Source organism: Talpa occidentalis, unplaced genomic scaffold, assembly GCF_014898055.3.
Source record: "Talpa occidentalis isolate TD23 unplaced genomic scaffold, MPIMG_talOcc4v2.1 talOcc4.6, whole genome shotgun sequence".
Lineage (NCBI taxonomy): Eukaryota > Metazoa > Chordata > Mammalia > Eulipotyphla > Talpidae > Talpa > Talpa occidentalis.
The window spans coordinates 44461386-44476167 of NW_023604972.1; the positions used below are offsets into that span (position 1 = coordinate 44461386).

General features: G+C 39.7%; 1 protein-coding gene and 1 long non-coding RNA gene across 4 annotated transcripts in view; one reads left to right on the top strand and one right to left on the bottom strand.

Moving 5' to 3' along the window:
- The first annotated feature begins 81 nt into the window (after window positions 1-81).
- On the top strand, window positions 82-9928 carry LOC119261465 (uncharacterized). 2 transcript variants are annotated; one of them, XR_005129013.2, is made up of 5 exons: window positions 82-295; window positions 4196-4322; window positions 4598-4698; window positions 7969-8102; window positions 8950-9928. It is a non-coding gene; the product is annotated as an uncharacterized LOC119261465 (long non-coding RNA). The 2 variants fall into 2 exon arrangements; XR_005129012.2 differs by having other exon boundaries at window positions 4196-4698.
- Window positions 5147-14782, bottom strand: part of SCARB2 (scavenger receptor class B member 2) — a 49443-nt gene continuing 39807 nt past the window's right edge. Inside the window, exons 9-12 of one of the 2 annotated variants that reach the window (XM_037530807.2) lie at window positions 13930-14003; window positions 12279-12330; window positions 9210-9368; window positions 5147-7815 (exon numbers count right to left, since the gene is read on the bottom strand). In XM_037530807.2, coding sequence (XP_037386704.1) covers window positions 7777-7815; window positions 9210-9368; window positions 12279-12330; window positions 13930-14003 — 324 coding nt within the window. In that variant the 3' untranslated portion in view covers window positions 5147-7776. Of the gene's footprint in view, window positions 7822-9209; window positions 9369-12278; window positions 12331-13929; window positions 14004-14782 lie in introns of both variants that reach the window. The other variant, XM_037530806.2, reaches the window with a different exon arrangement.

A 14782-nucleotide genomic window follows, 5' to 3' on the forward strand; every position in this document is an offset into this window, starting at 1 on the left:
TGTGGTTTCACGTGGCGCGGGGCGTCACAACCGAGGGAAAACGCTGGGTGCCTTTAGTGAGGCCACCTAAAAAAGGTGTGCGGGAGAGTGACATTGTTTCTGTACGGTAGCAGCGTGCAGTAGGGAGTTGCAGGGGGCTGGAATAGGCATGCAGTAGCGCTTGAAGATGTCCTGTCAATCAGCGGTTCCGGGAGGTCGAGAAAGCGTCCCTGTGGAAGTAATGTTTGAACCTAGGCCTGAAGGTTGAGTAGGCTAAACAAAGGCTGGAAGGAGGAGTGTTGTAAGAACTGAAAAGGTGATGAGAATAGCAGCAGCCACGTGTTTGCTATGTGCCAGGCTCTGCTCCAAGCATTTTACATGTTTTAATCATCAACTGTTCTGTGAAGTAGGGGTTACTGTTATTATCCTCATCTTATGGAGGCGGAAACTAACAGAGGGATAATCAGCTTCCAGAATCTGTACTCTTAAGCACTTAGAATACTTGCTGGGGGTGGAGGGGGGAGCCTACCTTAAAAGGATTTATTGTCCTCTGTATTCATTCTGAAACTTAATATTTAAGTCAACAATGGGAGACAGCTTTTACACGGGAGGAGATATAGGGCTTCCAACAGAGCAGTTGTGACTCATGCTGAGAAGATTGTCGCAGGTGAGAAGGTTCTAATCTAGGCAAAGCCTTTATAAGGATCAACAATTTGAGAGTCAGATAACTGATAGATTTTGGGGGGAACTGGCAAGAGACACATGGGAAACTAAGCAAATGGGACAACATGTCAGAAAGGGAAAGTAGCAAAAGGTTAAGACAGGGCTCGTTTGTAGAAAGCTTCTACATAATCCCAATAACATAAACTGAATGTTGATCTAACCAAAATTATGGCATAACAATGTTGGAAAAATGGGGGGAGGGGTGGAAAGAATATCTGTGTAATGAAGACCAGGTAGGAAGGAAAGCCAGATTCTCACCCTCCATAGTGGAGAGTCAATATATTGATGTTAAAATGGAAAACTCATGAAGTGGTGTGCCATCTGGAGTCATGGGGGTACATTTTTTTCCCCAAAGACTAAAAGAGGGTAATTCTGGGAATGTTGTCTGCTTAGGTTTCTTATATATAACAAATTTTGTGGAATTATTTGATTGTTAAATCTATGTGCTTGTATAACTTTAATAATAACAATAACAAATGTAATGTCAAAATTTCAGATGTCTTTTGACCTAGCAATACTACTTCTAGAAATTTATAAGTGATTTGGCAAAATGATGGGATATAAGGTTGTTACACCACCATTTATAATAACAAATGATTGGAAACAAATAGGTTCACTTGAATGGTTTTACAAAGAATATTATCTAGCCATGAAACAGGAATAATAAAGATCTTCCTGTACTGAAACAAAAGATCTCAAGGATAAATTACAAAAAAAGAGACATAATTTAAAACACTAAGTAGTGTGTTACAATTTATGTGGGAAAAGGTATAAATATACCTACTTGTACAAAATATTCTTAGAAAGATACATTTTTTTTTAAAAAAAAAAAGAGTATCATTGGTTGCCTCTCCAAAAATGAATTCGGTGGCTATGGATAAGGATGGGTAAGACTGCACTGTATATGCTTTTTGAAAAGCTAAGTGCTGATAGTAGCTATTGTAGGAGTCCCAGTGAGAGTGCTGATATAGGAATGAGGACAGCAGACAGAGACACTGAGGGGTGGGTGGACATGGTGATTGATGAGATGTGGAGTGAGGGAAAGGAGCTTGTGAATCCCTGGTTTCTGGCTTGTACATCTGAGTAGGTGTGACACCAGTAATGGAAATTTGAGAAGACGCCAAAAAGAAATGAGTTCCTTTCTTTACTCACCATATTTGAGGACAGCCTGACTAAGGATATCCAGCAGATGTTTGGATATGTGGGGCAGAAGTTGAACCACAGACCCATGTTTCCGTTGTAATTGAAGTCAGGGAGTCAGTGAGTATCAGGGAGAAAGTATCAGGTGAAAAGAGTTGTCAGCTGAGCACCACACTCCTAAGAGAGCACATGCCCAGGGGAGCCTGAGAGAGAGGAAAAAGCTGCCTGAGGAGGAAAAGCATCAGTAAAGCATGCTCACAGAGCTCATGGAGGAACGGAGAAAATATTGAAGGACAGAGTGTTAAAGATGGGGGCATATTTCTTCCAAGGAGGCCTTCCTTGACTATAGTTTCCACAATAACATATTCTACTCCTATCAGCTTTTTTCATATCCTTATTCTTCAAGACCTCCTATTTTTATCCCTTTCTCTCCCCATATTTAATGTAAGTTCCATAATGGTGTGAAGCCTTATTTACTGATTGCACCCCTAGTGGTAGCAGAGAGTCTGCATCATGGTAGTCCCTGGGGAGTGAACAAATGTGTTCTGGACATATCCCTTTCCTTGGCTGTCCCATATTCATCTCCAAGTCCTACATAGTTTATTTTGTAAATGTTTATAAACTGCTTAATCTTCATTCCATCTCCCTGATTCAAATAGCCATAATCTCTTGACTAGACCAGGAATCAGCACTGGCCTACCACTTATTTTTGTAAATAGGTCTATTGGACCACAGACATCCTTTTGTTTATGGCTGCTTCAGCTGTGATGTGTTGTGGGTGGTTGCATCCATGCAAGAACAGTATTGAGTAGTTGTGACAGAGTGGCTAACAAAAGCAAAACTACTTTTTCCAGCACCCACCTAGACTCCCGCAGTAGCCCCTGCAGTGTAACAAGTAGGACTGTTCATTCTGGGTTGTCTGGAGAATGAGCTAGCAATGGCTGGGGTTCCATCTTCTAGGGAATGGGCTGCACTCAAGCGCAGGTCCATGAATTGGTGTATTCACCCCAGCAGTAGAGATAGATTGTAATATCCCGTGCACAGTTGACATTCCCAGACAACTTCTATAAACCACTGGCACCCTAACTCCAAACTTCCTATTGCTCAGCACTTGTACATTCCTCCATTGACAAGACTGCTTCTTCACATTTCCTTATAGAAAAGGGGGAGGAGCAGGAGGATATGTTCTTCTTATTGAGACTCAATAGTGGTCTGGCCCTTGGCTTGCCTCTCCTTGGGATGATGGAGAATGGAGGGTCTGTGCCTTCTTTTTTCCAGCTGCCCTGACTTTACACATTTTTATTTTCCTCAATAAAACCCATTACTTAACCCATGCTATATGAATTTGTGGAATTCACTCTGGAGGTTGATGCATGACATCAAGGTAAGCTCCACCTTGCATGCTAATGGGAACCCAAAAGGACCTGCCTCACTAGCAAAAGTCAGTCTCCTAACTGACCTCCCTGCATCCATATTAATTTTTTCCAATTGGTTCACCCCATGGCTGGAGTGGGTCTTCCTAAACAAACCAGTTGTGTCTCCCACTCCACCAACACAGCCCAATTTAAAAGACTTCATGTGGGCTTAAGAGCAAATAGGCAAAAAGTTAACTCAAGACTCAACATGATCTCATCATCATCTTTCTTTCCAAGCCCATCTCTCACTATTATTCCCTTTCTAAACCACAGCCAAACTACTTTTTCCCGGTCACTTGTAAACACATTCATTCTGCTCTTGGACAAGTCATGCTCCCTCTGCCTGAAATGCTTTGCTTTGCCTAATTAACATTTATTCATCAGTCTCTGTCATATGTTACTTCCTCAGGAAGCCTTTCCCCAACTGTATTCCCAGAACATCATGAAACTTAGACACTTGTGATTATTTGGTTACTGTTTCCTCAACTACACCATAAATTTTCTGTTTCTTTTTGGTCACCAGTATTTCAATTTATAGTGTATGAAACATGTGTATCCATGCTTTTAGACTTTGTCTTCTCTAACACTCATCTTACATAGCACTACTAATTATTGTTCATGGATGCATGTTTTAATATCTGGCAGTATGTGTCACCTGTTATTAGTATTCTTTTAAATATATTTTCTGGATTTTTTTCTTACTGTTTCATTTGAAATAATTAGGCTTGGTATGTTATAGAGTTCCAGGTGTGTTTATATACATTTGAATAAGCAGAAATAGTTACAAGGAGCTTCCCTTATTACGGAAGCCAACTAAAATCAGATTTGAAGCTTGTAGGAAGCACACATCCTGGGGACCTGGTGTCTTTGTTATATAAGGACATTGGTCACACAGAGATAGCTATTTTATGACTGATCTAGATTTGCTCTGATTTCAGAAAAAAGATGCACAATTACTGGGCACTGCTGTCATCTTCTTTGAAGCCTCCATGCCGTGAGAGCCAATGCACAGGTGCAAATGCACAGGCTAAAGGGCAGAAGAAGAAAGACGAGGCAGAGATCCAGGTGAACTGCTAGCTTGTATTCCATGGAAGCCACAGGAGCAGAAATAAAGAATGCCAGAAGCCAGGGTGCCAGTACAAATTGCTGGACTGTATGCTACTATCTAGAACCTTGCATCTGTGACATTCGGGACTAGTTTCTATTCTTAGTTTGGCTGAATGTTACACATGTACAATAAATCATCCCTTCTGTCTCAGCTGAAAAAAAAAATGGGATGGGAAAGGTTTTAAAAGTCATCTAAAATTTTGGATTAATAACTTTAAACCTAATGTCTCCAGAAACAAAAGTCCAGTACCTCTTCAATCACTCTCCGATGCTGCCAGGCCCTTCTAGATGGACTTGTCTGCATTTAGTTTGCTTTCAGCTGGAACCAGACATGGTAAGAATGTTGGTGCAGGTAGATTATTTGGGAGGAGGCAGGAAGTAAGACAGAGAATGGAGAAATGATAATAGGAGGCAGTTCCCAATGTGGGCAATTCTAGTTGAGGAACCATGTAAAATGAGCCTGACAACTGTTCCTTTGAGGACTGGCACTTTCATCAGCTGGCTGCTGCCCCTTTTGCTTGAGTATCAATACCTGGGGGTACAAACTACCAATTTCCCCTCATGTCCCAAGAAGTTTCTAAGGCTCTGGAGAAATTTAAGTCACAAAGAAAGGCACAGCATGGCTACTTGAAGCACAGCTTGTCAGCCTGGCTGTGAAACAGCAGAGCCAAGATCAGAGGCAGCCTGAGGGGCGAGACTCAGACCTGCTTCAGACAAGAGGGCAAAGGGCATCTTTCAGATGAAACACTCTAGACAACTAGACATCTGGGGACATAATATACAAGTTCCAGTATGATTTCATATAAAGATTTTATTACTAAAAACATGTCATTGCATTAAGCGTAGAAATAAAACATTTCCAGAACCACATGACACAAACCAAGTATATAAGCTACATGAAGAGCATTCTGCTCAGTATTCTTTTTGACAGCCTCAAGCAGTTAATTCCAGTAGTCATGCCTCGCGAGTATGCAAGTCACTTTTTAAAGAACTCATATCTTAAACAATTTAAATAAAAAATTAGCCTCCCTTATGTAAAAACCCCAATAGGGGTTAGTCATGTAGTACTTGCTCCACTTGACCATTAGTGATCTTTCTAGAACATGAGGAAATAAAGTCAAGTGGGAAAAACAGAGAGCTAAATGTGATAAAGCTCATTTCCTGTCCTGTGATTAAGCCCCAACGTCTCCTGAGAGAAGTGAGGTGACCTCTCTCTGTCTTGACTCCCCCAACTCAAAGCTGAGGCTCACAGCATAGGGTGCCCACATCCCCTGACAATGATAACCTGGTGGTCAGGCTCTGGGAGCCTTTTCAGGATAACCGCTCCAAGAGAATGAACACAAGGAATACTTAATTTTTAACCTAAAATCCATTCATTCTTCTTAATCTATAATCTTGATTGCAGTTTATGAATTTGCCACAGACTTTTCAGAGGGAAAACGCCAAATGTGATTTTAAGCCAAGTAATTATTAAGAGTCATGACACAAATATGGAAATGTTTTTGGTTTCTCCGCCTGTGTGGGATTCATTTGAAAATTGCAACTCATCAATGAATGTTATCATTCATAATATGAAAAAATTTTCTCCTCACATATGCTTATATCCTGATAATAGCATGAATCAATGAATATATACTGGCTTATCCATTTTAGGAGTGGGGATAAATGGATACATTAAAAAATAAGCTACCCCAATTATCTAGTTTATTGATACATCTAAACATCTAAATATTTGGCATTATTGAAGACAAGATATTTCGATTTAGTATTTCACTTTTGGTGACTTGGGGTTTCTGTAGGTTCTGTCTTACAGAGAAGTTGAGAGTTAAGTGAAACATCACATTGCTTCAATATAGAGACAAGGAAAACTAAAGTAAGGAAACTAAAGCTATTCATTACCATCACACAGATTTAAGAAGTATGTTAGCGAAATCCATGACTTTTTTCCATTTGATAACATTGAAATTCAGTTTTAAAAAATCCTGTAGAATGAATCAGCTGTTAAGAAAATCATTGAACATTTTTGTTATAACTATTTTTCAATAAAATAAAGAATAGTGAACTTGGAGAATTTAAAAAAACCCTTAAATATGATTGAATTCCTCAATGTTTGATGGTTCTCAATCCTCTGACTCAGATTACACTGAAAGCCTAGAGTTCTTGAGAAGAGGTGGCCCTGTTTCTGGTCCCAAGAACCTTCTTAAAGCACTTTCTGTGCAATATTTTAAAGCATTGTCATTCTGTTGGCAAAATGATTGTCACAGGACAAGTAGGGTACGCACTCCAATCAGTGACAGTGAGCCACAAAACATGGGGAGGACTTGAATCTGAGGAGAGAGGACATGTAAAACTAATTTCAAATTTACCAGCAAGACTACCCCCAAAGAAATGTCACTTTAGTGTATCAAACTCCCTGAAATTTATGTGTGACTTAGGCTGTAGATGGGTGGGTTTTCTGTATTCACAGATAATTTTACAAGTAACCATTCAATAGCATTATAATTAATACAGTCTCATACCTGGAAAGGGTGATTAGGAGGAAAGTTGTTACTATTACATTCTCCCAGATGTCCCTTTCCACACCAAGATCATTTTCACTAAAACTTAAAGTTAACTATTCATAAAATGTCATGACTAGCATTTGGTTCTATATGAAATATCCTTACTTCTCCTCACCAACATTTTTTATGCATTCAATCCATTCACAAAAGTACAAGTAAAAAATTCCTCAGGTGCTTATCACTGTCAAACTCACAGTGCTACTCCCCTGCCTACCTTGCCCCAGCCAACCCTTCCCTGCTTGTCTCCTACCCAGTATGAAAGACCAAATTATTTTCCTGCAGGAATTAAGAACTCAAAATTAGTATGATGTGCAATACGTACCTTTTATAAAAATGAAATTAGATACATTTGAGAGATGTTTTGAAAGAGGCTACCATTTTACCCTGGGTTCCGAAATCTTACTTCTTCTATTTTGGGGATGAAATGAATGGAAGAATACAACGTAAAATGGTAAGTATGTATTTGGGGTACAAAGTTTGGTGAGAGGAAGCATACTGAATAAGGTTACATTAACAAGTGGTACAGAGACATCATAACCACAACAGTGGCCACAAACTTCTGGAGCTACCAGCACCCGATAAAATTACTATACAAGAGTTTATTAAATACTTGCTAGACACATGAAAACAAAACAATTTGTCAGGAACCACAGGACTTTATAAAGCCTACTGGCCAACCATGTCAGTCTGTCCTTGAGCCTCTGGCCAGGACGTGCTCATCACTTGCAGCACCAGGTCTTCTCCCTCCCTTTGATAACAGCCAAGAAGCCTATGAGGACACGCATGGTTTCTCCACATCATGGTCTAGGGCAGAATAGCTCATGTGGTTCCTTTGCCAAGTTAAGCCAAGGTTAGGTTCGCATGAGGGGTGCTCTTTCATCTTCTGTCCCCTGAGACTCAAAAGAGAGAACAGAGTTAGGTGTCCATATAGGAAATGCCCCCAGATGTGAAAGTTTGAGGGAGGAAGGGGAGGGATAAGAGGAGAGACTCATATGAAGGTGCTCTTCTCACCTCTCTTCTCGACCTGCTTCTTGTTTTTTAAGATTTAGCCCTAACCTGAGGAGGCCTCTCTAACCATCCTGCCTGGTACTGGAGCAGCACCCTTCTCTGTGTTGACATGGTAGAATACTCATCACTATGGAATTAGCTTCCTTCCTGGAACAATGTCTCAAAGGTGGTAGGTACTCAATGATTACTTGTTGAATATGTGAAGATGGTTCATTGTAGGAGCAGTACTAACATTTACATGGGCTTTCCTCTATGCTTATGAAAAGTGCAGTGATTGTACAATGTCAGACTGGAAGTAAGAGTCTCAAACAGAAATGGCTAAATAGTTGTCTCATGGCTAATCCATACTAATGTGACTGGAAACAAGAAATATGGAAGGCAGAGGAATTGGAGCCAATATTATTCAGATGCTTGTAACCTAGTTTGTTTCTTCACATTTGCCTCAGATACTTTGCTGAGGCAATGAGGAAGAAAAACACAAAAGCTTTTGTGGCAAACAGGGAAGATGCTGAGAATTTAAGAAAAGCTTCTACAGAAAAGGCTCACTGAAGGTATTTAGCCCCCTGGGTGAGCCAGCAGCCCATATAGGGAGGCCAACCTAATGGCTTATTATCCCAACTATTTGGGTTTATCCCAGTATTTCCTCCAAGAAAGTACTCCCTTGTGCCAGTCATTTATAATGCAGTGATGCTCAGGGGCAGTTGTCTTCTGCTGTATCAGGGATTTTTTCCAAGCAGGTCGCTGGCTGCCCTGCCCTATAATCTTAGAACTGTTTTATCATATAACTAATGTTTGAGCTCTTACTAAATGCTAACACTAGGCCAAGTGTTTTATGTTTACTATATCATTTAATCCTCCTGAAAAACTCCTAAGGGGGTGCTCTTATATCCCATTTCACAGGTAAAGAGCTGAGGTACAGTTTCTAGGATCACATGGCTACTATTTGATGTGACTCTAGGCAGTCTGACACCAAAGCCCAGGTGCTTAACTGTCATATATTCTTCCAATTTTTTCAGGTTACTGTTTTCAAAGACTGTTTTTAAAGGTTACTCCCAGGAATTCCATTCCCACCAAGAGTGCCTCAAGTACCAGACAAGTACCATTTTATCAGCTCTCCTTTGACACATTTCCATTAGTCTAACCATGAAATCATTTTGCCCACTATAAAGCCACAGAATCTACCTTAAAGAGTCAGCTGACAGCCCTCAGTAAAACATAGTTGAATTTCTCAGGTAAGTTATCGGGGTGGGGGGGGAGTTCCTTTAGCCCTGCTCACCTCATCCATGGACCCCTGTCCTTTGCAAGCAAGCCAGGTGAAGACCAAGCCAAAGAACACTCCCAGTGCCATGACGATATAGGGTATGTTGGTGATAATCAACGTGGTGTTGACCATAGACTTCAGTCGACCTGCATTCTCTTTATCAATGAGAACACTCTAGGAAGGAAAGAAAATAGTATTCCCTTTAATAAATAATCTGGGTGTAAAGTTTTTTGTGACATCTTTTTTCTACATCTTTTTTTCAAATCATTAAACACAATTTGAATATGCTTTCCTTCTAGAAAACTATAGATGCAAAAAGAGTCCATTTATATATTAAAGACCCAGAATGGGTACTTATTCATTAACATCTTTCCTTTTCTCCTGAAGACATGTTTTATTCTTGAAATAGTGTGCAATAAAGAGAGGGGAAGTATTTAGACACACTGAGTAATAACATTTGTATTAGGCAATTCCAACTCATCTTTTAAAATCCAGTTCAGCATAACTGACTTCCAGAAATTTTCTCCAGCCACCTCAAGCCTGCTCAAAACTCTGTTATCTGTGCTTCATCTCACTGTCTTTACACTCTGCATTCTGTTTACCCACTGGTCTTCTAGTAAGGTCCCTTAAGACAAGTGTCTTATGTCAGTCACCTCAACACTGGGTATAGCACCCTGCACACAGTAGGTGCTCAGTTAACACTAATTGATTAAATGAGTAAATTAATGAAACATCCTGACAATGTGGAAAAATATCATTTCTGTCTTGACTAAATCTATACATCAGAATCAGAGGTCTCCACAGAAAGTGTTCAGGGAAGTTCATAGGCTAACCAGAATTTCAGAGGGTATATGTAAGGAAGTATTCCAGAAAAATACCACTTTCTATATGCAGAAAAAGGTATTATCATCTTAAATTGTCATGGGTGAAGTATCTGGAGAGCTTAACTCCATAAAAATTATGAGCCACAAATGAGATTTGGCTTAATTTAGGCTCAATATGCATTGGTCTGATACTGTGGGAGGGGGTCTAAGACTGGTTCTTCCAACAACTGGCCAAGGCTTATCTGGGTCAGAGTCTCTGTTGGAAAAAGCAGGTGGGAGAGCAGTCTCCAAGGTTACTTCAGGTCTAGTGGTTTCACGCCATGGTTTCCTGGACTCAACTAGTCTTTAACAAAAAATAAAAGCAAAAGTTGGGGAGGAGGGAAATTCAAATATGCCACAGCTGTAATCCTAAGAGGCAGAACAGGGCCTTTCTGCAGTTTCAAAAAGTCCTGCTTTCATAATAACCCTCTCACAAACAATAATTATGACTCAGGAGCAATCACAAATAGATCCTATAAATTAGAAATCTTGCCTGAATTTTTCCTACAAAACAATAAAAACCTTGTCTGAGAAATGTAATCACAAACTCTTCAAGAGTTTATAAATGTGGCTATCAATATAATGCAAAATGAGAAAAGAAAAAGGATATGTCTGTATCTACACTCTAAGTTCAACTATGTAATATCAAAACCAGCAAAAAAACAAGAGGCCACAGAAGCTGTGAGCTGCATTTGTTTCTGAGAGATGGCCTTATCAGTGATTCACTTTTGAAATATTTTTTTAACCTCCTAGGAATTCCATAGAGAGAACTTGTTAGTTATAAAAAACATAAAACATTACTATTTTACAAAGTTATTATTGGAAAAAAGTTTACAACACATTGTTGAGTAAAATAAAGAAAGTTAAAAGCATTGTGCCACTTAGCTCAGGTTTTGTGAAAAGTGGTTTTAATTTTTCCTTTTTCTTGTTAATCTCTATTACCAATTTTTCTACAAAAATGTACTTTTAGGAAAAAGAAAAATAACAATGATTTCTAAACATGTGACTGTTAACAACAGAAGCCAGGCAATAGAGAATCTATTGAGTAGGGAAAACCTTCATTTCCCTTTCAAAACTGGGTGAAAGAAAGGAGGCAGTTAAGGAGACAGAACTACACTAAATGTGATTCTTTTTTGTTTTGTTTAAAGATTTATTTATTTATACAAGAACCGAGGTACAGGCCAGATGCACATGAGGGTAAGAGGATTCACCAGAGACAGAGCGGGGAACAGAACAGGCAGACTGAAGAAATACACTGCAGAGGGGAGCAGCAGGAGCTACAGGAGATGTCTGCAGCGCCATGTGGGACCCTTGCCAGCCGGCCAGGATTGAACGGGTGCTGCAGAGGCTGTGGACAGCTTTACAGAATGGCGCTCAACCATCTATGCCACCAGGGGAGGCCCTAAATGTGATTCTTTTAGAAAAAGATTTATCAGAGGTGTCTTAAATAGTGGGTATTTTCTGAACTTTCAGTATATACCTTTATTTACAAAATTTCAATTTATACCTGCTATTTATTATATGCCTAATTATTATACCTAATATTTAGGAATAAAGTTTCTGTGCATACACTGTGATGTACTGCCTTAGGGAAATTCTTTGTGCTTGAACAGATAGGAACTCTTTCCTATAATCCAAAATATATGTTTGTTAACCAGAAAGTAGAAGAAAACCTTTGTATGATGGACAGGCAACCGTAACCCTGAAATTAATGGGAATATATCACATTTTATTTCATCATTTTTAAGACTCCCTTTACAAAATTATTACCCACTGTTACCAGTTACTTCAATTTTACTTTTTTACCCTCTGGAACTGATTATATAAACTAACTGCGTTTTATATACTGGCAAGGTTTTGAAGATGGAGAAGCAAAGAATTTTAAGAGGCCATCATAGTGTTGGCTCTTTATACTGTTCTACAAAGTTTGACATCTCTTCATTTCCCTTTGCATTTTGTTTCTAACATAACCTGCTTCCCAGAGGGGAGTTTCACTAAAAAATGTTCCTGAGAAGGGAAATTTCTGTCGTTTTCAAGTTTTATACACAGGCAACTTCATGTAAACATATAAACGTCCTCCTTTTCAGAGGACAAACACGTTTTTAAGAATCCATTCCCCTCTTTCCACGTTTTAAATTACGCATAGCTACATTCATAGACATAATGGAAGTTTCTCAAGTTTGGACAGAAAACACCCCTGTGATTCCCTCCCAGGACTCACCTCATTGAAATACATCACTGGAAAAACCACAGTTCTAATGTTTCCCGTTTCCCTATAAAGACAAAAGATGAGACAATTTCATAGACACCCTCATTGTGATGGCACACTGCTCCGGAGAGACAAGTTTGCATGAACATTCTAGCATACTCATTTCACTAAATGACTCAGAACTTATACAGACTTCTAGGTTATGCAGAGTTCTTTCAAATGCATATAAATCAGAAGTTAGATTTTAATCTGTCTAACAATTCCAAGTGTTGCCCATACATATAAAATCTTTTTTTAATCGAAACACAGATGGTTGCTAAAAGAAATTAATCAAAATGATTATTATTCTCCCAAAAGTTACCAGAGGGGAAGCTACAGAATAGTGCTGCCAGAATGTTTCATAATTGTCTTCAGAAGAGCCTGGAGTGATCACCTATTGGGCACATACCAGGGATGTGGTGTTTAGGGATGTTATTGTCTCTAATTCTCACATTAATCCATATGTAGGTATTACCATCCCAAATTTAAGATGAGGAAATTATGAAGCAGAGTAATCTACCCAGTAATCTTACCCAGAGTAAGTGGCAGAACCAGGATTTAATTGCATTTTGATTCTAAGGCTCTAGATTTTAACTACTAAATTATACCACCTCAGAAATATATGTGCAAGTGACAAAATATATCCTTGCAAACTGTGGTTTTGTTTCTTAGAAAGATCCATGATATGTGGGGTTAAATCTGGCAAATTCATTAGATAAATTTATAGACAGATAGATGATAATATAATTAGTTTTTCATTCAATATGAAATCATAAGCATTTTCTCATATATATATATATATATAAATCCCATTGAAAAGTCTGAGCAGGAGATTATATTTAGGAATCCTTTTAAAAAGGAGTATTATGGGGAAAAAGGACTGAACACTAGAGACTATTTTTTTTTTAAAGATTTACTTATTTATTTATATAAGCACTGGGTACAGTCAGAACTGCAGGAGGGTAAGAGAATTCACCAGAGCCAGAGCAGGGAACAGAACAGTCAGACTGATGAAGCACACTGCTGAGGGGAGCAGCGGGCGCAGCAGGAGAGGTCTGCGCGCCATGTGGGACCCTCACTGGTGGCCAGGGATCGATCCGGCGCTGTAGAGTCTGGGGCAGCTTCGCAACCCACGCTCAACTGCTGCGCCACCGGGGAGGCCCTAGAGACTATTTTAACTGACCAAGAGACAGCTTGTGGCTGGCCCTGGGAAGCAGAGGGAAAGAGGAATGGACGGCAACCAGAGTCCTGGAGAGGGAACTGCATAGTTGAGTAGGTAAGAGCAGACACTACACTAGCTGCGTGAGTTCCAGCTCATTACTTAGCCTCTCTGTGCCTCTATTTCCTTACCTATAAAATGGAGATAATACCAGTTTATTGTGAGGAATAAGTGAGCTAATAAATATACTTAGAAAAATGCCTCTGAAAGTGTTCAGTTAAATAAAATGAGTAATTTCCAAGACCAAGGCAGCCTATGAAAATGTTGATCATGACTGATCTCTGAAGGGCAAGGACAAGGGCAAGCAACGTGGCAAGTGGGCTATATTCCTCTCCAAATCAACCACACCAGAAAATCAATGTAGCAAAACTGGCCTTTGGCTCTATAGAAAGAAGCAAAACTTACATAAAATCTTCTATTTTTTTGACATACACGTTGACCTGGATCCTTTTGGCTGCTCTCAGGATAAGTCCTGTCAACTGCAATCCAGAGAAGAGGGAAGAAAACTTTAGGACTTACTAAAATCACACAGATCATCTGAGTCAATTATTAGCGTATAATTTCTGAGTGGTCATGATAAAAAGGCAGATGTTGCCATGTTCATAGGCAGCGTGGGACAAGGGAAAGCTGGCCCAGAACAGAATGAGAACTGGGGATTGTGTTATATTGATGTTTCTCAGACTTTAATATGCATGCAAATTCTTCAGGATCTTGTTAAAATACAGATTCTGACTCAGTAGGCCTGGGGCAAGACCTAAGATTAGACACTTTTAACAAGTGCCCAGGATACTGTTACTCTGAAGAACAAAGCCATAGAGGCCCTGGCAGGAGGCAGGTCCAACAGATACCCCATCAGGTCTGGATATCCACAATGCCCTGAGGAGGATGGTGGTCACAGCCAGAAAACAGTGTCCAGGTCTGGCCAGGGCCCACGCACAAAGCAGGAGAAAAGCAGCAGCAGCCCTTTCTTCAGGGCAGCTCCACCTTTGCACTCTGGTAAAGAGACTGCCCCTAGTCCTCAAACAAAAAGCAACCACTTACTCACTAACAAAATGAGGTCGTTTGAAAATAACAAAGAGGCAATTTGGAAAATAGTCTCATGGCGAGGCATATGTTTCCCATATCCAAAGCAAGCACCCACTTATATATAACCTTTAGAGGCTCTGCCTCTGTTCAAGGAGCCTCCCTCTTCCTTCCCTTGTCTCAGGGAAGCATCATTTCCCATCAGAGATGAGTGGCATGTCGGGTCCTATAATTT